General features: G+C 40.4%; 1 protein-coding gene across 4 annotated transcripts in view; it reads right to left on the reverse strand.

Moving 5' to 3' along the window:
* CHCHD3 (coiled-coil-helix-coiled-coil-helix domain containing 3) overlaps positions 1 to 22,300 on the reverse strand; it is a 286,849-nt gene that overhangs the window by 222,957 nt on the left and 41,592 nt on the right. For all 4 annotated transcript variants that reach the window (XM_080663334.1, XM_080663336.1, XM_080663335.1 and 1 more), the window contains exon 3: positions 1,345 to 1,426. In XM_080663334.1, the coding sequence (XP_080519460.1) occupies positions 1,345 to 1,426 (82 nt within the window). The remainder of the gene's footprint in view (positions 1 to 1,344; positions 1,427 to 22,300) is intronic.

Below are 22,300 nucleotides of genomic sequence, written 5' to 3' on the forward strand. Positions count from 1 at the left end.
GTACTAACTACATCTTGATTTTTAAAACACTAAACTATTTCCTGAGAAAATGGCAGTCTTAATCTAAAACTTATGTTCTGTTTCATACGTTTCAAAAGCAAACTGGAGGTAGCTTAACACTTATATCAAAAAAGAAATTTTAGAGATGAAATAAATAAGGCCCAAAGAGGTTAAATTATAGTTGAAGGACCTATGGCCAGATTATATGTTGAAGGACCTATGGCCATTGAAGACGAAAATCCAACTCAAAGATTCTTTACATTTAGCTCTCCCAAGCAAAACAGTTAAGCAACCAAAACAAAAACAAGCACACGCTAAGCATCCACTGATGGCAGGCATGTGCTTAGTGCTCACAGCAGAAAGACATTTGCATGATCATATAACAGTAAAGCTCTGTGCTGTATGCAAATTTCAGAAGTAGCACAGATGGAAAGCACTTGACTATCTTAGATTAAAAAGTATTGGCACATTTTTATGAATAACTGTACTTCAAAGGTCTTTAAAAAGTAGTACTTTTACCAAAAAAAAAATTATCTATGCTGTTTTGAATATTGTATGTTTTTCAGTTTATAGCTCTCAACATCTTTTTGAATCAGTACATAAGGATCTACTTGACTGTCTAGTACTGTATTGAGGCATGTGCCATAACTCAGTCATCCAGTCCCCTATGATGGCCATATGAATTACTTCTGGTTTTCTACTATTACAAGAACACTGTTAGTAGTAGTAGTAGTTTTAATAATGATAAAAATAATGTAGTAGTATGTATATAGAAAAAAATCTAGAGGAATAAAACATTCAAGATTGGTTTTCTCCATTGAATGGAATTATAGAAGATTTGGATTTTTCAACCTGATGTATTTCTGACATATCTTCAGTTTTTTTAAGTGAGCATATTACTAATTAGTGCTATTTATTAATATGGGCACTATGGATAATACATGGCATTCATTAATAGCTACAATATTGCTAACCTTCATAACCACAGTAGACAACATAATTTTCAATCCTAACTACATTCATTGAAAGAAACTAGCTTGTGAAATTCCTGGAGAATCCTCAAAAACTACTTCTCACATTATTGAGAAAACAAGGCTCAGTCAGTATTCATGCAATAAAGAACCACACAAAAGACATAATGGACACTTATAACCAAGTTTGGGGAGAGGGTAACCTATGGCTTTAACAAGCACAAGCCAAAACCGAAAATGGCCAAGTTCACATGCTTAGCACATTCTGAAGTTCAGCCAGACACAAATAATGAGTCTTATTACAATTATTCCTCTCTAAAAATACTTAATTATAACAAGTCGACCAAAATCTCCCGCCTGCCAGGAAACTCACCGTTTCTGGTTTTCAGACTCTTTCTTGGCTTGCTCCAGGGCCAGTTCCTCTGCTACTCTTCTCTTCAGTTCTTCATCAGAAACTGGAATCAGTAAAGAGCAAAAAGAGATGAAATTAGTGATTTCTTAAAAACAAAACCAAGAAAATACTCACAAAAACAAAGCTGAAACTGGAGCTTAAAGGGCAAAGTTCTGCCAGCTGGCCAGTATCTCCTTGGGACCATCTAAGCACTATGGAAAAGACCAATTAGTGCATTTCAGCAGTAACTTCATCAAGAGTTCCCTGGTGACCTAGAAATTTCCACACCTGCCAAAATTTAGAATAAGCTCAAGGAGCTGCTTACTGCCCATGGGGACTGAGCCATTAAGTACAAATTCTTTAAAAGGATGTCCTATCACTAAAATCTGACAATCGCATGTACAGGGAAGAGACGATGTAAGGAAGGGACTTTACAGAGGAAAATTACATCAAAGCATTCTCACTCTGACAATTAAACATTTTTTGAAAAATCATTTATTACAGAGAGAAAATTATTTGTGTTTATATTCATTTTTCCATAATTTATGAAAAAAAGGCATTTGTGGACATTTTGAAACCTATTTTTTGGAATACATGTCATTCAAATTCAAGTGCCAGCAACTGGAGAGAGACTTCAGAACAGTGCTGAGAACTTGGCTGGAGCTTCTTATAGACCTGGTGACTTGATGTGAAACATCTGGTCTTTACAATTAGAAAATTTTGTACGATGTGTTTTGTAAAGATTCTTATAGCTATGATAGCAAACAAAATAGATAAATTTTACAGACTCCTTCAGAGCCTTCCACAAAAATAATAAGCAGAGACTATTTCCTCTTCACTAAAACCCACTACCCAAAATCATGAACAAGAAAGCACCAGAAACACTTAGGAGGATAGGAAGACACAATGGACCTATTATTTCAAACGGTAGCCTATTAGATGGAAACCTAAACAGCACTGCTTGCTCTGCAACAACACTCTACTTGATGATCTGAACATTGTAAGCTCCTTGCCTCAGGGCACAGACAAAAAATGAACCACAACAAGATATGCACAAGCCTCTTTAAAATGAGCTGACATTGGGCAATAACAAAGAAGATACATGAAAGTTCGTAAGGATGTTTTCTCTTACTTTTGGACTATCAGAAAACAACAGCATCAAAGGACATCAAGAAGGTGAAAAGACAACCCACAGATGGGAGAAAATATTGGCAAATCACATAACTGACTATTAACTTGTATCCAGAAAGTACAAAGAACTTTTATAACAGAACAGTAAGAAGACAATTTTAAATGGGCACAGATATGAATATGCATTTTCCTAAATAAGTGTTACAAACTGCAATAAGCAAATGAACAATTGCTCAACAACATTTGTCATTTGGGAAATGCAATTGAAAACTGCAGTAATACACCAATTTGAACCCACTATAATCAATAAGACGATAACAAGTGTTAGTGAAAATGTGGAGAAACTGGAACCTTCATAAATTGCTGGTGAAATATAACCTGATGCAACCACTGTACAAAGAGAAAGTCAGGTCCTCAAAATGCTAAACAAAGTGACCACAGGGCCTAGCAATTTCACTCTTAGGTACTCTATATACACAAGAAACTTGAAAATATATGTCTATACAAGAAGTTGTACATGAATATTATGGTAGCATTATTCATGGCATCCCAAAAATGAAGACAGCCTAAATGCCCATCAACTGAGGAATGGATAAACAATATATGGTATATCCATTCAGTGTGATATTATTCAGCCATGGAAGTCATGAAGTACTGATAGATGCTACCACATGGATGAACCTTGAAACATCATGCTAAGTGAAAGAAGATCACAACTTGTATGCTTCCACTGATATGAAATACCTAGAAAAGGCAAGTCTATAGACTCATAAAGGAGACTAGACTGGTTGCCAGGAGTGGCAGGAAGGTGAGAATGGAGAGTGACAGCTAATGGGGAAAGGATTTCTCTGGGGGTGTTAAAAATGTTCTAAAATTAGATAGTGAGAGAGCCATCTCACAACTCTGCAAATATACTAAAAACCACTAAACTGTAACTTTTATTGGTAAACTAACTGGGCAGCAGTTTTCTCAAATGGATATTCTCAAATGGATGTTCTCGAGGGTCCCTTCAAACTATATTTCATGCTGCTATTTGGCTTCTCTCCTACTTCAGAGTCTGTAGTAGAAGAGATGCACATCTCTGCTTTAAAAGGTCACACAAAATCAAGAAGAAAAAAAAACTAGAACAGGGAATTGTTTGCATTCTGGCAAATCTTATAACTTTTTAATATTAAAAGTTTTAGAAAACAATACAAATAAAAGTGAAATTAGTAACAGCTCAGCAAAGAGTCTGAATACTCTTTGTTTCTCTATTAGCTGAACTTTGGATAAATCAGTTAATCTACCTGAGTTTTGATTTCCTCATCCAAAAGCAGGACTGGGTGGGTTACATCACTGTCTGCCAGCTTGGAAGTTCTAGATTATACAGCCCACAAGGTAATGATTTTCACATTTTCATCTATTTCCCATAAACAAGCAAAAAACATGACTCTTCATTTTTTGGAGGTGCTCAGAACTACTAACTCTATTAACAAAAACTGAAACAAATACTTAATCAATTAGTATTATCTGATAAAACTATTCTCTGAAGTTCAACATACCAATCAGGATCAATACACAGCCAAACTGCACCTGTAAAATCATGCCACTTCCCCTAGATTGTTGCAAATTGCCACAGCAAAAATTTTCTCAGGCAAAATTCAAATTCTCAATCACAATGCAACTGAATTCCATTCAGCCCATTAGAGCTAGGCTTCGAAAGATGTCAGTGTACCAGGTCTAAATATGAAGCAATGAGATCAGTTTTCTAAGTGAGCTGCTAATACAGTCTCATATCTTCACAATACATGTTGTGCCTCTTACAGAGGGCTTCTTACCAGGGGAAAAACTGAAATCAGCAGTGAGTTGTTTTTTTGTTAATCCTCACCCAAGGATATTTTTCCCATTGATATTTAGAGAGTAAAAGGGAGAGGGAGAGACAGAGAAAGACACATGGATTGGTTGCCTACTGCATGCACAACCAAGTTGCATGCCCTTGACTGGAATAGAACCCATGACTCTTTAGTGTGGGCCAATGCTCTAACCACTGAGCACCAGCTAGGGCAGAATTGAACTTTTTATTATGATGTGATCAATCTGGAATGGAACAGTAAGCTCTCCACTACCCAAGTGTGACCAGCTGGCTGGATGGAAAGGAAGCCATGCAGGAAAGACTGCAGATGCAGAGAAGCAGAAGTAGCTTCAAGGAGTGCCTTCTTTCTCTATACCCTCCTGTCTATCAATCACAGTCAGCCCTGCCACCTGCTGTGGGGTGAGGCAAGAAACAGAAGGAGACAACTGTGATATCATCTAGGTAGGCTAGGTGGGTAGAAACTGGGCCTGGGAGGGCCACAGAGGAAAACCAGCAGCAATGCAAATGGGGCGACGCTTCTAGGTCCACTGAAGAAGGTATACCCAAGGGAGAAGCTGGTGGGCATCACTTTGTCAGTAAAGGGTCCAAAGCACAGCTGTCTTTCTAATGCCCCAGCTGCTTCCAGAAATGAAAAATTACACACACACACACACACACACACACACACACACGCACACACACACAACTTTTGGGTCTCACTTCCAAGGTCACAGCTGAAAAAATAATTACTTTAGCTACAATTGAGAATTTAAAATAACAAAAGATAAAACATAATCGAGCACAGTGAGTTTAAAATCTAAAATAGCAAGTCAAAGTCCAGGCAGGAAAATAAACCAGTCTAGTAATGGGTTTCTAGCAAATCTAAGTTTCATGTTATTTGTTTTTAAATCAATAGAATACAGAAAGCAACAACATATTTCTTCTGGTAGGTCTGACCCCAAGTGCGCAAGGGAAAAGATATACCTTTGGGAGACCGCTATTTTAAACGGCCCTGCTCAAAACACTCTTTCCAGCTCTCAGGATATGAACATTTTCTCAAAACTGTTATTAAACTAAAAGGTCAGTGCTTCTGGATGGGCTACTTTAAGAGAAGCACAGGAAAGGCCAACTTGGCCGATTGGCACAGTGTGTCTCCAAGCAGATCTTTAGGGACTGACTCGCAAAGTCTGTGAAATGAGAAAAAGTAAAAATGAGAAATGTCCAAGCCATAGAAATCAGATTTGCCATGGAAATCGGCAAAACCACTGCAAGCTCAGGAAGTATGGTTCCATAGCTTTTACATACATACACTCTTTCCTTTCAAAGTGTATGAAGACAAAGGATGTTTCCTTCTCGTACACGCACTTTTAAAAATCTCAGAAACCAATTTAAGTTCTGTCTCAATGGCAAATGTATCTTGGGTGAACGCAAACACCGGCATTTTGTCAATTAGATAGAGTAGGTACGACACTGACCATAAGACGTGTGAGGAAAAAGTCAAGCATTGCTATTGCTTGGTTACAGCAAGTCTGCCCTAAACTCTTTATTTGAAACTATTACTGAAAATTATAAATATCTGTGTGGTTGAAAGCAGCTCATGATTTCCTAACAAAATTATGTTTGCTTGTTTGTTTAGTAAACAACATTTCTAAATGAATGTTTCGGTTAGTCCAAAATTTCTTCTTTACTGAATGCCTAGCAATAATTTACCCCTCTTAGCCACATTTAAAATTTCTAAGAATTTAAATTCTCAAGACATTCTAAGAATCTATATTTCTAATTTGGGTTCAGGATCAATAAGAAACTACTAACCTTATACTTAATTATGAGTATTCTTAGCAACTGTGAATACCATGATCTTAATCCTCAGAGAAAGTGTAGCATAAATTCATTACATCTCACCTGTCTTCTGGGTTATATGACTTATGTCCAAATTTTCCATTTTCAGAAACTGGTTAAACTGGTAGAGGGGGAATGGGGGGATGGGGAAACACCATAATATATTTAAGACAGTTCTTTGGTGAACAGAAATGACTCCAAAAAAATAGAATGACTTTATGAAATGCCTCATCATCTAAAAATAAAAAACCAAAGACTGAAAATGCAACCATGATTTGAGACTTGCATACATTCCCTAGAACTCAAGGGACATACCGATTTCCTTGGTAACTTTCTCCCCCTATGACTCTCCCTTTCCTTCATTTTCTTTGCCTAATCCTCACCCTATAATTCCCTCCCTAATTACAGTATTTCTTAAACAATCTCTGTAAGTTACTTAATAAAAATTATGCCTTGCCTATTAGAAAAATGTCAGGTCCTTTGGGATTTTTTCCTTTACTCCATTTCTCTTTCTGGCTTTACCATTTGCTGATACATACCATGTCCAATTTTATAAAGCCTGTATTTTCATAGGTTAGTTTTGAGACACCAAGGAGAGCTATGAATATCTACTCTAAGAAGAAAATAAATGTATATAGTTGCATAACACAAGCAGCAGATTTTACATAAAGACTGAATCCGCCAGGATTGAGATAGTTGAGCCAAAACGTATGCCTTCCGATAGAGCCAAATTAAATGCTCAGCTTCATAGAAATATCCCTTAATGTTATAATTTCCACCAATTTCTTACTACAAAAAGAGCTCTGATTGTTTAAAAAATAATAATGGAAGCACCCATGAAATCCAACACACAGTATATTAGACATAAATAACTCACAGCCTAGGTTGTAGGATAAATCTTGTCCCGCTCCTTATCTTATTAAGGTATAGGGTTTGATTAGGAGAAAAGTGGAAAGATGACTGGGATAAATGTCAGGGGTTAGAAAGAAACACGTAATAAGCTGACAATATTCATTTCTGACACCATCTAGTTGGCAGACAATACACACAAAGTATGATGTTCAACTGACAATTACATTCTCCTAAGGATAGTGTACCTTAAGACTGCCTTCAAAAGAAAAGACATCTGTCTAGCTCCCTAGCAGGGTAACTGAGACTACTTATACATTAAAGTGAATAATGATGTTAGAATGAAAACTTTAACTGAACATTAATAATTACAAATATTGAATTGGAATGCACAGTGTAACAAAGAGATTGGCAACCTAACCATTAAGAGCATCCAGTTAATGGTTTACTTTGTAGTACTACTGCTCCAATAGGATTTATCTGCCTTTGTAAATTTCTAATAATATGCAAATGGTATCTTTGTATTGCTGGCTTCACAACAAGCACTCACAGAAACCAGATCCACGTTCCATTCTATGTGAAAACAAACATCAATACCAGGCTGCAGAGGCTGTACAATACAGACAAGCTCATCATTCATGTGCCACCGTCCCCACATTTGTAAGTAGACAATTCTTTAAACCAGTATTGGGAATCAGATACATTTAGTATTTCATGTCTTAATATCCTGAATAACAGCTGTGAGCCCTCCCAAAGCCTCTGGGAAAATAAGATCTATAATTTAAATTAAAAAATAATAATTACGTCTGGATATTGCTTTTTGATGCATAGCTTAATTTTTTTGTTTGTTTCACAAATGGATGCATTTTGTTCACCGGGGAGAAAGTTATAAATTAAACAGCATTAAATCTCCAACCCCAAATGAAGTAGCCAAACCTGTTTCCTTTCATTCCAGCGGTCCTGAGTGGGGCTGTATTCAAGGTTTCTGTAGAAAGACTCGTGAAATACAAAGAGGAGCAAGATGGAGATAAAGGGGGTTCCTATCCAGTCCTGGCTCTGCCACCTTAGGCTTTGTGATTTTACTCAAAAACATGCCATTGCTTTAGGCCATGGCTAGCTCATCAGTAAAATTAGGGCCCAGACTGGAAAATCTCCAGCAACCCTCCCCTTGCACAGTCATGTTAAATGGAAGACTGATAGGATGCCAGAATTCATGCTGGAGCCTCCACTTCCCCTAAAAACCTGTTAAAATGAAGGTAAAGGAATAAAAAAAAAGTGTATCGTTGGCAACATATTCTGTCCGTTGTTTTCCTTGAAGTGACTAATACTTTGTACACTTGGAGAAACTCTCTATCTGCTACTCACCTAGCAAACTACCAAAAACAGCGTCTAGGCTTTCCAGACAAACCGAAAACTAAGGGGAGGAAGAAGAGAGTGGGGAAGAGAGCCATATAGTACAGGCTTTGCAAAGCACCCAGGAGGTCCATGAAAACGTGATAATTCATTGATTTGTGGACTCAAACATCAGTCATTAGGTAATAAGTCACCAACTTTTAGAGTGCCTGAAGGAAGATTTAGAAGAAATACAACATACACACTGTAAAAGTCATACAATCGAAGTATAGTGTGACTGCTACTCAAAAAAACCCTTTAAGAAAAGCCCCCTTCCCAAACTGCTCCATGCCACTGCCACCACCCAGGTTTCTGCCCCTGGACCCTTTACAGAACACCTGGAGCCACCAGGCACCAGGACCCTCAGCATAATATTCATAAAGAAAAGAAGAATGGGTAACACCTAGAGCCACCTTGGATGACAGCATCCTATATAATAAAGAGGTAACATGCAAATTGACCATCACTCCAACACACAAGATGGCCGTTCCCATGTGGACACAAGATGGCCAACACAAGATGGCCAGCAGGAGAGGGCAGTTGGAGGGAACCAGGCCTGCAGGGAAGGGCAGTTGGGGGGGGGGGGGACCAGGCCAGCAGGGGAGGGCAGTTGGGGGGGACCAGGCCAGCAGGGGAGGACAGTTGGGGGGGACCATGCCTGCAGGGGAGTGCAGTTGGGGGTGACCAGGCCTGCAAAGGAGGGCAGTTTGGGGGAACCAGGCCTGAAAGGGCAGTTGGGGTGATCAGGCCTGCAGGGGAGGGCAGTTGGGGGGGCCTAGGCCTTCAGGGGAGGGAAGCTGGGGGGAACCAGGCCTGCAGGGGAGGGCAGTTGGGAGGAACCAGGCCTGCAGGGGAAGGCAGTTGGGCGGAACCAGGCCTGCAAGGGAGGGCAGTTGGGGGCGACCAGGCCTGAAGGGGAGACCAGTTAGAGGTAACCAGGCCAGCAGGGGAGGGCAAATGGGGGTTACCAGGCCTGCAGGAGAAGGCAGTTGGGGGCAACCAGGCCAACAGGGGAGGACAGTTGGGGGGGGCCAGACCTGCCGGGGAGGGCAGTTGGGGGGAACCAGGCCTGAAAGGGAGGGCAGTTGGGGCAATCAGGCCTGCCGGGGAGGGCAGTTGGGGGGAACCAGTGCTGCAGGGGAGGGCAATTGGGGATGACCATCCCTGCAGGGGAGGGCAGTTGCGGGGAAACAGGCTTGCAGGGGAGGGCAGTTGGGGGGGACCCAGGCCTACAGCGGTGGGCAGTTGGGGGTGACCAGCCCTGCAGGGGAGGGCAGTTGGGGGGGGACCTAGGCCTGCAGGGGAGGGCAGTTAGGGGCAAACAGGCTGGCAGGGGAGGGCAGTTAGGCATCAATCAGGCTGTCAGGGGAGTGGTTAGGGGGTGATCAGGCTGGCAGGCAGAAGCAGTTAGGGGCAATCAGGAAGGCAGGCAGGCGAGCAGTTGGGAGCCAGCAGTCCTGGATTGTGAGAGGGATGTCCGACTGTCCGTTTAGGCCCGATCCTACTGGGATCCTACTGGGATCGGGCCTAAATGGGCAGTCGGACATCCCTTGAGAGGTCCCAGTTGGAGAGGGTGCAGGCTGGGCTGAGGGACACACACAGACACACACACACACCCCATGCACGAATTTCGTGCACCAGGCCTCTAGTCCTATCTAATAAAAGAGTAATATGCAAATTGACCATCACTCCAACACACAAGATGGCTGCCCCCATGTGGACACAAGATGGCTGCCACAAGATGGCCAGCAGGGGAGGGCAGTTGTAAGCTATCAGGCCAGCAGGGGAGGGCAGTTGGGAAGGACCAGGCCTGCAAGGGAGGGCAGTTGGGGGCAATCAAGCCTGCAGGGAAGGGCAGTTAGGGGTGACCAGGCCGGCAGAGGAGGGAAGTTGGAGGCGACCGGGCCTGCAGGGAAGGGCGGCTAGGGGGGACCCAGGCCTGCAGGGGAGGGCAGTTAGGGGTGACCAGATTGGAGACAGTGCAGGCTGGGCTGAGGGACACACACCCCCGTGCACGAATTTTGTGCACCAGGCCTCTAGTCCTATATAATAAAAGGCTAATATGCAAATTATCCTCTTGACCAGGAGTTTGACTGGAGTTCAACCAGGGCTAGGGAGGCGGGCCAACTACCCGTGGCCCTGCCCCCAATAGAGGTGGGGGGCGATCGGGGGTAGGGCCTGCCTACCAACCGTCCCGCGACCTGCCCGGCTGACCTCACCCGTGCACAAATTTGTGCACTGGGCCTCTAGTACTGTTTATAAAGGACAGAAGAATGGGTATTCATTATAAGCTTATTTACTGGCTGTAAGGTTCCAGTTCAATGTTTAAGCTCAATTTTCTGTTCCCTGGTCAACCATCTGAAGTTACTTCTGTGTTTTTGTTTTTTAAATTATTTTCTCAAAAATCAAACAACCTCTGGGAATATACAAACTAGGGAAATCAATGAGTTCACTAGGTAGCAAATGCACATTGAGTCAATCCTATGCTAGACTTTATAAGATATTAAGATATATGGTCCCTACCACTAAGGAAACTGAAGTCTAAGTTAGTAAAACTGTACTTCTGAGGTTAGATTAAGGACACTTACCAAGGTCGGCTGCAGTCATGGAGTGCTTCATGAAGGAAGGACATGGGCAAGGGCCTACATCAGACATATGGAAATGAAAGCAAACAAAGCTTGTTTGTAAGATAAAATATGCTCAATCATGAGGAGCCTTGGAAACTAGGCAGAAATTTAGATAAGAAATGTTAAAAAAAAAAATAGGGCATCATGGACAGTTGTTAACATATGGGAATAATGCCATGATATAGGGTGTTATTGGAAACTTTACCTGGCAAAGGTTTGCAGACAAACAGGATGGGGAAAGTATAAGGCAATGATGGGTTCTCAAAGTGTAGCCTTAGTTAGAGATGCAAATACAGGGTGTCCCAGAAAAATTTGTATACAAACTTCAACAGCTGATAACTCACTCAATTTTCACTCCTTTTCAGGTTTAACTGATCTGAAATAATGAGTGAATGCAGACTAAGCTTTGAACAAAGAAAATTTATCCTAAAGTGCCACTAGACCCATGGTCGGCAAACTGCAGCTCGCGAGCCACATGCAGCTCTTTGGCCCCTTGAGTGTGGCTCTTCCACAAAATACCACGGCCTGGGCGAGTCTATTTTGAAGAAGTGGCGTTAGAAGAAGTTTAAGTTTAAAAATTTGGCTCTCAAAAGAAATTTCAATTGTTGTACTGTTGATATTTGGCTCTGTTGACTAATGAGTTTGCCGACCACTGCACTAGACTATTTTTTTAATGGGGATACAGAAAAGATAAAGTTTACAGTACAAAACCCGGCAACAGTTGATGAATTGAGGGCACACAAATACTGAATTAAATGATTCTTAATGTTTGTTATTCCATTGCTTCATGTTATCAGCAGAGCCTGGTCCACAACAGTCATTAGTTTAAAAACAGGCCCTGACAAAAAAAATGTATTCATTTCTGTAGATTCTTTTAAATTTTGAAAAAGAACTGTATGTTAGTAAACAATTACTTTATCATCATTCAAAGTGTGTATACATTTTGGAGGAACACCTTGTATTTCTGCTAAGCACCAAATCTACAAGAAAAAAACCCTGGGGGTGGGGGCCAGCAATCCATAAATTAACAAGCCTTCCAGGTGACCCGGTGCTCACTCAAATTTGAGACACTGACATAAGGTGATGAGGACCTGAGGGAAGATACTGGCCACAAAGGTGGAGTCTAAGACACAAGAGCTTTCATGGGAAAAACTGATTGTCTGTGATTGACCAAAAGATGGAAGAGAAAGAAATCAAAGGTTTAACCAGATGCCAAAAAATTAATAAACACGATGGTCAATTAAGTAAAGAAGGAGAGGCTGTTTGGGGAAGAAAGATAATGAGCTCAGTTTCAGACATACTCAATTGAAAGTAATGGTAGAATCACCACACGGAATTGTAGGCAATTAGATATTTGAATTTGAAATTCAGATTTGATTTGAGATTTGGCTGGAAATGCTGATTTGGGAATGATTATTACAGATCTGGCGGGAAATGTGTAAGGAAAAAAAGTAGAAGGCTAAGGAATAGGACTTAAAAATTCTGGAGGGGAGTGAAAGAACATCAATAGAGACAAAGAAAAAATGGAATGGAAAGGAAGAAATGAACCAAGATACCATGTGCAGAAAGGGTAAACAGATTTCATCCCATGTGCCAATTCCGATGAACTGGCAGTAGCAGCCTGAGGTGGTGTGTGTAGGAGGACTCCACGTCCAAGTTCAGTGAATTAATGTCTACCCTGGGCACCGGAGGAAGGTTTAGCAGCATGGCTAACAATTACCTATCCCTCCATGGAGGGCATGGAAATCAGTGTGTGGGCATCGGGGATCAGTAGTAGGAGAACAACAGAAGGCAGCAATTATATACGGTAGGCGTCTCTTCAACAAGTTTAGAAATTAAACAACAAGGAACGGGGTGGAAAAATAATGAATAGAAGGTGATTTTTGCAAATAGAGAGATCTGTGCATGTGTGAAGGGCAGCCACAATCAACAATCTGTAACTAAATTATAAGAAACTGATGAATGCTAGTTGTTTCTCAAAAGTAACTCAGAGAAGAAACTATACTTTTGGTGGTAAGCACAATAAAGAATATACAGATATTAAATTATAATGCTGCACCCCTAAAATTTATACCATTAACCAACATTACCTCATTAAATTTAAATTTTAAAAGTGATTTAGATACTACAATGTATCCATTAGTCAACAATATCTGGTTGTTTAGTGTATCATGACACAGACCAATTAATATTTATATGTTATATTCTAGTCCACTTTCCTAATTACCACCCTGATGCAAGGCTCATAGCACATTTTTCTATAATTTTTTTTTATTGTTTAAGGTATTACGTATGTCTCCTTTTTCCCCCGATTGACACCCACCCCCCGCGCCACTCCCACACCCAAGGGCAAGCCCCCCCCACCCCAGTGTCTGTGTCCATTGGTTATGCTAACATGGATGTATACAAGTCCTTTGGTTGATCGCTAACCCTCCCTCCCCTGCCTTCACTCTGAGGTTGGATGGTCTGTTCAGTGCTACCTTGTCTCTGGATCTATTTTTGTTCATCAGTTTATGTTGATCATTATATCCCACATATGAGTGAGATCATGTGATATTTATCTTTCTCTGACTGGCTTATTTCACTTAGCATAATGCTCTCCAGTTCCATACATGCTGTTGCAAATGGTAAAAGTTCCTTCTTTTTTTATAGGGGCATAGTATTCCATTGTGTAATGTACCACAGTTTTCTAATCCACTCACCTGCTGATGGGGCACTTAAGCTGTTTCCAAATCTAAGCTATTGTAAATTGTCCTGCTATGAACATAGGGGTGCATATATCCTTTCTGATGGTGTGTTTCTAGTTTCTTGGGATATATTCCTAGAAGTGGGAGTTCCATTTTTAACTTTTTGAGGAAACTCCATACTGTTTCCCACATAATGGCTGTACCAGTCTGCATTACCACCAGCAGTGCACGAGGGTTCCTTTTTCTCCATATCCTCGCCAGCACTTGTCGTTTGTTGATTTGTTGATGATAGTCATTCTGACAGGTGTGAGATGGAACCTCATTGTTGTTTTGATTTGCATCTCTCGGATAATTAGTGACTTTGAGCATGTTTTCATATGTTTTTCCGCCTTCTGTATATCCTCTTTCGAAAAGTGTCTATTTAGGTCCTTTACCCAGTTTTTGATTGGATCATTTATCTTCCTTTTGTTAAGTTGTATGAGTTCCCTGTAAATGTTGGAGATTAAACCCTTATCTGAAATATCATTGGCAAATATGTTCTCCCATGCAGTGGGCATTCTTGTTGTTTTGTTGATGGTTTCTTTTGCTGTCGAGAAGCTTTTTATTTTGATGTAGTCCCATTTATTTATTTTCTCCTTAGTCTTCATTGCTCTAGGAGCTGTATCGGTAAAGATACTGCTACGACTTATGTCTGATATTTTGCTGCCTATGGAGTCTTCTAAGATTTTTATGGTTTCCCGTCTTACATTTAAGTCCTTTAACCATTTTGAGTTTGTTTTTGTGTATGGTGTAAGTTGGTGATCTAGTTGCATTATTTTTTTAAAAATATATTTTATGACAGTGAAACAGAGTAGAAAGCCCACTTTTCATGAGCAAAAAAGCTTTAATCAAGATGAATGTCCTTTCCTAAATAATTTGCTTGGTAAATAGAAAGTCAAATATCATTACAATACCTAGATTCATAAATCAGTCTTCCCTCTTCCTACTGTTTAGAACTAGTATGTGCTTTTAGGACAAAAGTTCCTAAATTCAACTAAGACATTTAGTTCTTTAAACTCTGACCAACATTATTTTCTAAAGGAGACTTTAAATTTCTCTTTACATGTAAAGCAAAAGATTCAAGTCTGAAAGTAAAAATCTATATTCTTCTTTTTATTTTTTTCTTTTAGAAAGAGGGGGGGAGAGAGAAAGAAACATCAATCGGTAGCCTCCAGCACTTACCCTGTCCCGGGATTGAACCCACAACCTGGGTATGTGTCTACTGGAAATCGAACCTGCCACCCCTTGGTTGGTGTACAGACAACACTCCAACCAACTGAGCCGCAACAACCAGGTCAAATCTATCTTTTAATCTGCCCAACTTTCTATAACCCTGGAAAATATGAACCAACCCCAATCCCAAGGCTTTTCTTCTTTTGAATGTAAAATTTTGAGCCAATTATATCCCTTACAAAAAGAGTGAAAACTAGAAAAAAAAAAGAGTCCTGTTTCTAGATACTGGCCCACTACTAGACAGAAGAAATAGTGGGAGGATCACATACAGGCAGACCTCTGGGCCTCAGAGGCTTCATTTATAGCCCATTAAGGGTCAGATGCCAAAAAGGACCTATTTAACCCTTTGTACGCCATAAGCGTCTATAGACGCAAATTCAACATATCATGGCATATGGGGATGGTTTCTGTTTTGGACGTGTGGCAGTTAAGTGGTTAACACTAGCGCACCACAGAACAATGGCCTTTCCTGGGAAGTTTTAAATAAAGCAATTCTGATTTTTTACCCATGCTTAATTCATATTTTATTTATGGTGTTTCAAATATATTAAAACTGTGAGACAGCAAAACACGTACTGGTATAATTTTTTCATTAAACTATAGTGCAATATCCTGAGCTTTGTTTTTTATTTAATTTACATTGTGATAATTATTTCAGCCCTTTTTTTAAGTCAAATTATATCCATAGCCCTGTTATTTTTTTCCTTCATCCAAAGTAACAAATCTCCACTCATTGTTCAGAAAATATCATTTCAATGTAGTCATAAGTAGCCATAATCTCTAAAAATAATTATCTATAAAGCATTGTGGAAGCTCTGGGAATTAGCTAATCACAGGTGATTTCACCACCTTTAAAACACAAGACTGCATAAGGATTTCAAGACCAAAGGCCTGGTCCTGCCTTTAATTTAAATGCAAGAAGGTACTTAACCTTTTTCCTAAAAATAAAGTAAATTATCCACAGTAAAGTTAAGCTGAACAGAAGATAACAGTAAAAAAACATGTATTATAATTATATTCCTGGTGATCCACACATTTATTTAATACCAGTGTTATATAGAGAAAGAAAGGGATGGTACACTTTCTTGCCTTTCAGGAGCATTTCATTTTGGTAACTTACACCACATGCTGTGTAAGGTGTAAATCCTTTAGAATACTTGGAACTATAAAACAGCAATGAAAAAGGTGCTTCCAATCAGCCCAGTGGTTTCAACCTTACAGGCCAGGCCCAATGCTGCCTTTTTATAGTAACCATGTGGTCCTACTGCCTTCACTATCCTGAAAAATGAAGCGATAATCTGACACTAAATGTTTCAATCATGTAATACCCAATGTGTAATAAACACTTAAAAAATAAATAAACTAATTTATAATGAAATAATGGCTTATCACTATGTAATGCTCAAACCTAAATACATTGGAAGATGTAATAAAATAGGCTGAATCTTGAGCTTATATGGCTAATCATATAACTACTAGAGGCCCGGTGCACAAAATTCGTGCATGGGGGTGTGTGTCCCTCAGCCCAGCCTGCACCCTCTACAATCTGGGACCCCTTGAGGGATGTCCAACTGCCCGTTTAGGCCTGATCCTATTGGGATAAGGCCTAAACGGGCAGTCGGACATCCCTCTCACAATCCAGGACTACTGGCTCCCAACTGCTCGCCTGCCTGCCTTCCTGATTGCCCCTAACTGCTTCTGCCTGCCAGCCTGATCACCCCCTAACCACTCCCCTGACAGCCTGATTGATGCCTAACTGCTCCCCTGCCAGCCTGATTGCCCCTAACTGCCCTCCCCTGCAGGCCTGGTCACCAATAACTGCGCTCCCCTGCAGGCCTGGTCACCCCTAACTGCCCTCCCCTGCAGACCTGGTCCCCCCACAACTGCTCTCCCCTGAAGGCCTGGATCCTCCCCAACTGCCCTTCCTTGCAGGCCCAATCACCCCAAACTTCCCTCCTCTGCTGGCCTGGTCACCCTTAACTGCCCTCCCCTATAGGCTTGATCGCCCCCAACTGCCCTCCCTTGCTGGCCTGGTCCCTCCCAACTGCCCTCCCCTGCTGGCCTGATCACCCACAACTGCCCTCCCCTGCTGGCCTGATCCCTCCCAACTGCCCTCTCCTGCTGGCCTGATCACCCACAACTGCCCTCCCCTGCTGGCCTGATCCCTCCCAACTGCCCTCCCCTGCTGGCCATCTTGTGGCGGTCATCTTGTGTCCACATGGGGGCAGGATCTTTGACCACATGGGGGTAGCCATCTTGTGTGTTGGAGTGATGGTCAATCTGCATATTACTATTTTATCAGATAGGAGGATAGAGGCCTGGTGCATGGGTGGGGGCCAGCTGGTTTGCCCTGAAGGGTGTCCCTTGGGGCAAGGGGCCTGTGGTGGTTTGCAGGCCAGCCACGCCCCCCGGCGACCCCAGCGGAGGCGCTGGTATCTGGGATTTATTTATCTTCTACAATTGAAACTTTGTAGCCTTGAGCAGAGGCCTGGGCCAGCCAGGATGTGCAGGAAACTTGGCTTCATCCATTGCCGGGGAAACCCAAGCCTCCTGCTCGCCCCGTGGCCACAGCCATCTTGGTTGGTTTAATTTGCATACTTGCTCCTGATTGGCTGGTGGGTGTGGCTTGTGGGTGTAGCAGGGGTACGGTCAATTTGCATATTACTTTTATTAGATTACTAGAGGCCTGGTGCATGAAATTCGTGCATGGGGGGGCCCTCAGCCCGGCCTACACCCTCTCGCAATCCGGGACCCCTTTGGGGGGTGTCCAACTGCCGGTTTAGGCTGTGGGATCGGGCCTAAACTGGCAGTTGGATATCCCTCTTGCAATCTGGGACCACTGGCTCCTAACCGCTCGCCTGCCTGCCTGCCTGCCTGATGGCCCCTAACCACTCACCTGCCTGCCTGGTGGCCCCAAACCACTCACCTGCCTGCCTGATTGCCCCAATTGCCTCTGCTTTGGCCCCCTCTGCCACCGCTTCATCCGGAAGGATGTCCGGAATGACGTCCGGAAGGTCGTTCAGCTGTCTGGTCTCATTAGCATATTACGCTTTTATTATTATAGATTAGATAGGATTGTTACACATTCCTGAAAAACTCTGTATGTCTTAAAACCATGCCAAACATACTTTCTGCTTATATATAGAACAATTAAGTTCTAGGCTGGGTAAGCAGGTTTTCAAGTGCATGAATTTCTGAAGGAACATTCAGAAACTGAGAGCAGACAATTCCTCAAATGGCAGAACCATCCCAGGCCTTGCAAAGCATCTAGATCAGCGATTTTCAATGGGTGTGCAGGGCACACTGGTGTGCCACAAGAATTTTTGAAACATGCAATACCTGCCTAGTCAGGGGCGCTGACCTCTTTGCCCATAGATTGTCAAACAAAAAATGACAGCCAAAGCAACAATAGCCATCTGGTGTGAATGAATCAAAATTACCCTGTTTTTTTGTTTGTTTGTTTTTTCATCAGATTGGCAAAAAATATATTTTTTGGTTTGCCGCAGAATTTTAGTAATTAGTTTATGTGTGCCATGAGATGAGAAAGGTTGAAAATCGCTGGTCTAGATCCCTGCCCACACCCCTAAATACCAGCAGCTCCCCCACAAATTTCGATGATGCCTCCATGGAGGCAGCACTGCCCAGCACTGAGCACCATTGTTTTAGACTGGGCTAAAATGTTCACCCTGACACAAGAAAAACATGGCACACTAGCTACTTATGGTTTGCATGACTATTGATAGTCATAAATAATGCACTAATAGTAATATGGATTTTTCAAACACAGATAAAAATTTGTAGATGACAGCAATATGCCTTCCCCATGTTCTCTGCCTTGAGCTGTCCAAGTATTTCTAGCTTCCTCTATCAACACACTCACCAAAACTGTATTTCGCACAGATCGTCTTGATTTTCCGTAGGGTATACAAAACCACTTTCTACTAATCATCAAATAGTCAAATTTTTTCTCTCATGAGACCTACATAGACGAGGACTCCATTAGGAATCCAATGAAAACGAGAAAGGTGGGTACAAATTGCAGCTTAAAGACCCCAGCTCTCTGATAAGATATCACAGAAATGCACACAGATACAGAATGACACCCCTTTACCCACAAACTATTAAATTTTTTTCATTTTTAAACATGCACAGACATTTTCAGGTTAATGGCTTTAAAAGAACAATTTTCCAAACATAGATTTATCTCAAGCTGACACACTTCCCATCAAAACTTATCTACATCAAATAGCCTTTGGCCAATTAAAACTGTATGTTTTGTAGGTGACAATATTAAAATTAACAGTGAGCAAACAGTACAATAAGGCCATATCATTTTTATATTTAAGGAAAATGAGAAAAAGAATTAAAGTTGCTCACTCTAAATTAACATATAATAATCCACAGCGATTCCATTTTGAAATTAAGGAATGAAGAGTTGAGTAAGGAATAATTTCTCTATAAACACCAAAAATAAATTAGCTTTCACTACAGCATAAAATATGAAACTACCTAGAATAAATGGTAGGAAGACAGCAAGAATGAGTAAAATCTAAAATAAATGCATTTATGTCATTTTCAAGTACCTTCAACAATTGGATCCAGTCTTCTAAAAGTGTTATTAGGTAAAGGTCCCTAGGAACTGTTTTAATGAAACTAATAATTATAATACCAAGTTATTCTCTGTAACTAGTAACTTCTAACATACATGACGATTATAAAATAAGTTACTAATTTACCTGAGATTTCCTCTCAGAAAATTTTCTTACCAAATCCAACCTCGCTTCCACCCCATCCATCTCCGATGCTATTAGTTTAAGTAAACATAAATCTTCTCTAACTCCATGACAATTTGAAAGTTAAATAAACCCAAATTATAAGATTTTACTGCCTGCTTGAACACTTTTATGGTTTTCACATATTTTACCTCAATTATATAATTTATAGACTTTAACAGTAAGAAGTTAATCTAACAAAACACTATACTTTTATAAAATAAAATCTTTTAAAAGATTTAGATTTAAACTGATGAGCATCTGAAACATGGCTATGAAATAATGAGAATGGTCATGAAATAAAGAGAATGGAACAACATGCCGCCCCTGACTTGCACTTCACAGCCACATCCAGAGTGCGCGTGTGTGTGTGTGTGTTCGTTCACCACGGGACTGTGAAATATATAAGCACATCACGTTTGATTTCTCTTAAAAGGACAGATAAACAAAGCTCATGAGAAGCATGGCTAAGGAATTTTAATTACAGAATCAGGTTTAAAGAGACCAGTGTTCCTTTCCTGACACTACCCTCTGTGACTTAATTCTTATCTATAAATTACCTAGGTTTCTCTTAAAGATGAGATGAAGTGAACTAAGGTAGCATTTTAAGGTCAAAATGAACATCATTACAAAAACAAAATGAAGCTCTATTCAACTGAAGAACTGCCAGCATTTTATTTTTAAATACTGATTCATATTGTACATCTCATTGAACCAATAATATATTTTATTTTAGGCCCTGTGTATTCTTCAGCATGTCAACATGCTAGGATTTACAACTGTTTCAACCTACAGAAAATATCAGGTAACAAAAAGAATTTGTGCTGCATCTTTTATGAGGATTCAGGATCTGGCCTATGTTGAGGTCCCAGTTCCATAAGTATTTTAACTTCTGATCTCCAAGGTTCACATATTTAGTATTGTAAATGAATTTGATCTGACAGTCACAAGAATTAATCTGTATCTCTTTCATTGTCTTTGAGCTCTGCTAAAGTCATAGGTTGTGATGAATGATGAGGAGACTACAGACTAAAGTAAAATTGATGTTGATCAAGCATTGCCTAAAAATTCATTTCATGACCAGTTTAAATGACTGTTCAATCTTCCTCCTAGAAACATAAAGGCTGGTGGCAAAGAGAAAGATTGAGACAGTGAGATAGAGCAACACATATTTTATATAGAAAAACCATAAGCAAACTCAATATCCAAAAACAGGGGATCAAATAGTAATATAACATAACCATATTATGAAATACTATATTAATATTAAAAAGCATGCTTTCAAGAATATAAATCCATTTTGCTTTGTAAATTATACATCTAGTACTTTTTAAAAATATTTTTATTGATTTTTAGAGAGAGAGAGGAAGGGGGAAGGAAAGATAGAAACCCATCGATGAGAGAGAAACATCATTGATCAGCTGCCTCCTGCACACCCGCTACTGGGGATCAAGTCCGCAACCCAGATGTTACTCTGACCAGAATCAAACCATGACCTCTTGGTGCATGGGTCAACGATCAATCACTGAGCAACACTCGCGGGGCTATACGTCTAGTACTTTAAAAAACATAAAGAAACCATCACAAAAACATACACATATATGACTTCGAATAATACATAAAAAATGACAAATGATTAACTTTGAATTTGTGGGAAATAGATCATTTTTCCTCTCTCTTTATAGTTAATTGAATATTTAACCAAAAAATACATTTTTACTTTCATAATCATTTACAAAGTAATTTTTAAACAATGTATGAATAAATGGGCAATAAGTTCCAGTTTTTAAAAAATACCGTTATCAATTTAATCACGAACACCAAATATATAAATTATAACAGGTTAGCTGACAGAAGTTCAAACCACACTTACACCAAAAAGAGTTGGTTAGGATGAAAGTGCCTAAAAGTGAGCACCTCAAGATTCAAGGAAACAAAATTGGTTTTTGTTGTTTCCTTTTACCCATCCTGCCTTCACTCCATTATAATAGACGATGTATTCTTAAAGGCAAGTTACTCAAGAAAGTACAATCACACACCACTATTATAATAATGTCTGGGGAGCAGAATTTATAGCATAGCTTCTTCTTATGCTATCTAGAAGAATCCCATGAGACAAGGACTATTTGCTGAGGAGTTCTTCTGCATTGAAAAGCATGAGATTCAAACTGCCAGAAAAAGAATATTTCATAGCCATCCATATTAAATAGGCAGAAAATGGAGGGAGCCCTGGTCGGGTGGCACAGTTGGTTGGAACATTGTCCCAGGCACCAAAAGGTTGTGGGTTCAATTCCTGGACAGGGCACATATGGGAGGCAACCAACCGATTTTTGTTGTTGTTTGTGTTTTCTCTCTCTCTCCCCCACATTACCCCCTCTCTCTAAGCATATCCTCAGGTGAGGATAAGAAAAAGAAAATAGAGGGAATTTTAGAGAGCCAAAACAGTCTCTACTCACTTCAGTTTTTCAAGTAGCATTTAATTTTTTGTCTGCCAGTTAGGTCTTTCAATTGATAACACCAATGGTCCTAGTATGATGA

The sequence above is a fragment of the Plecotus auritus genome, assembly GCF_963455305.1.
Source record: "Plecotus auritus genome assembly, chromosome: 4".
Classification (NCBI taxonomy): Eukaryota; Metazoa; Chordata; class Mammalia; order Chiroptera; family Vespertilionidae; genus Plecotus; species Plecotus auritus.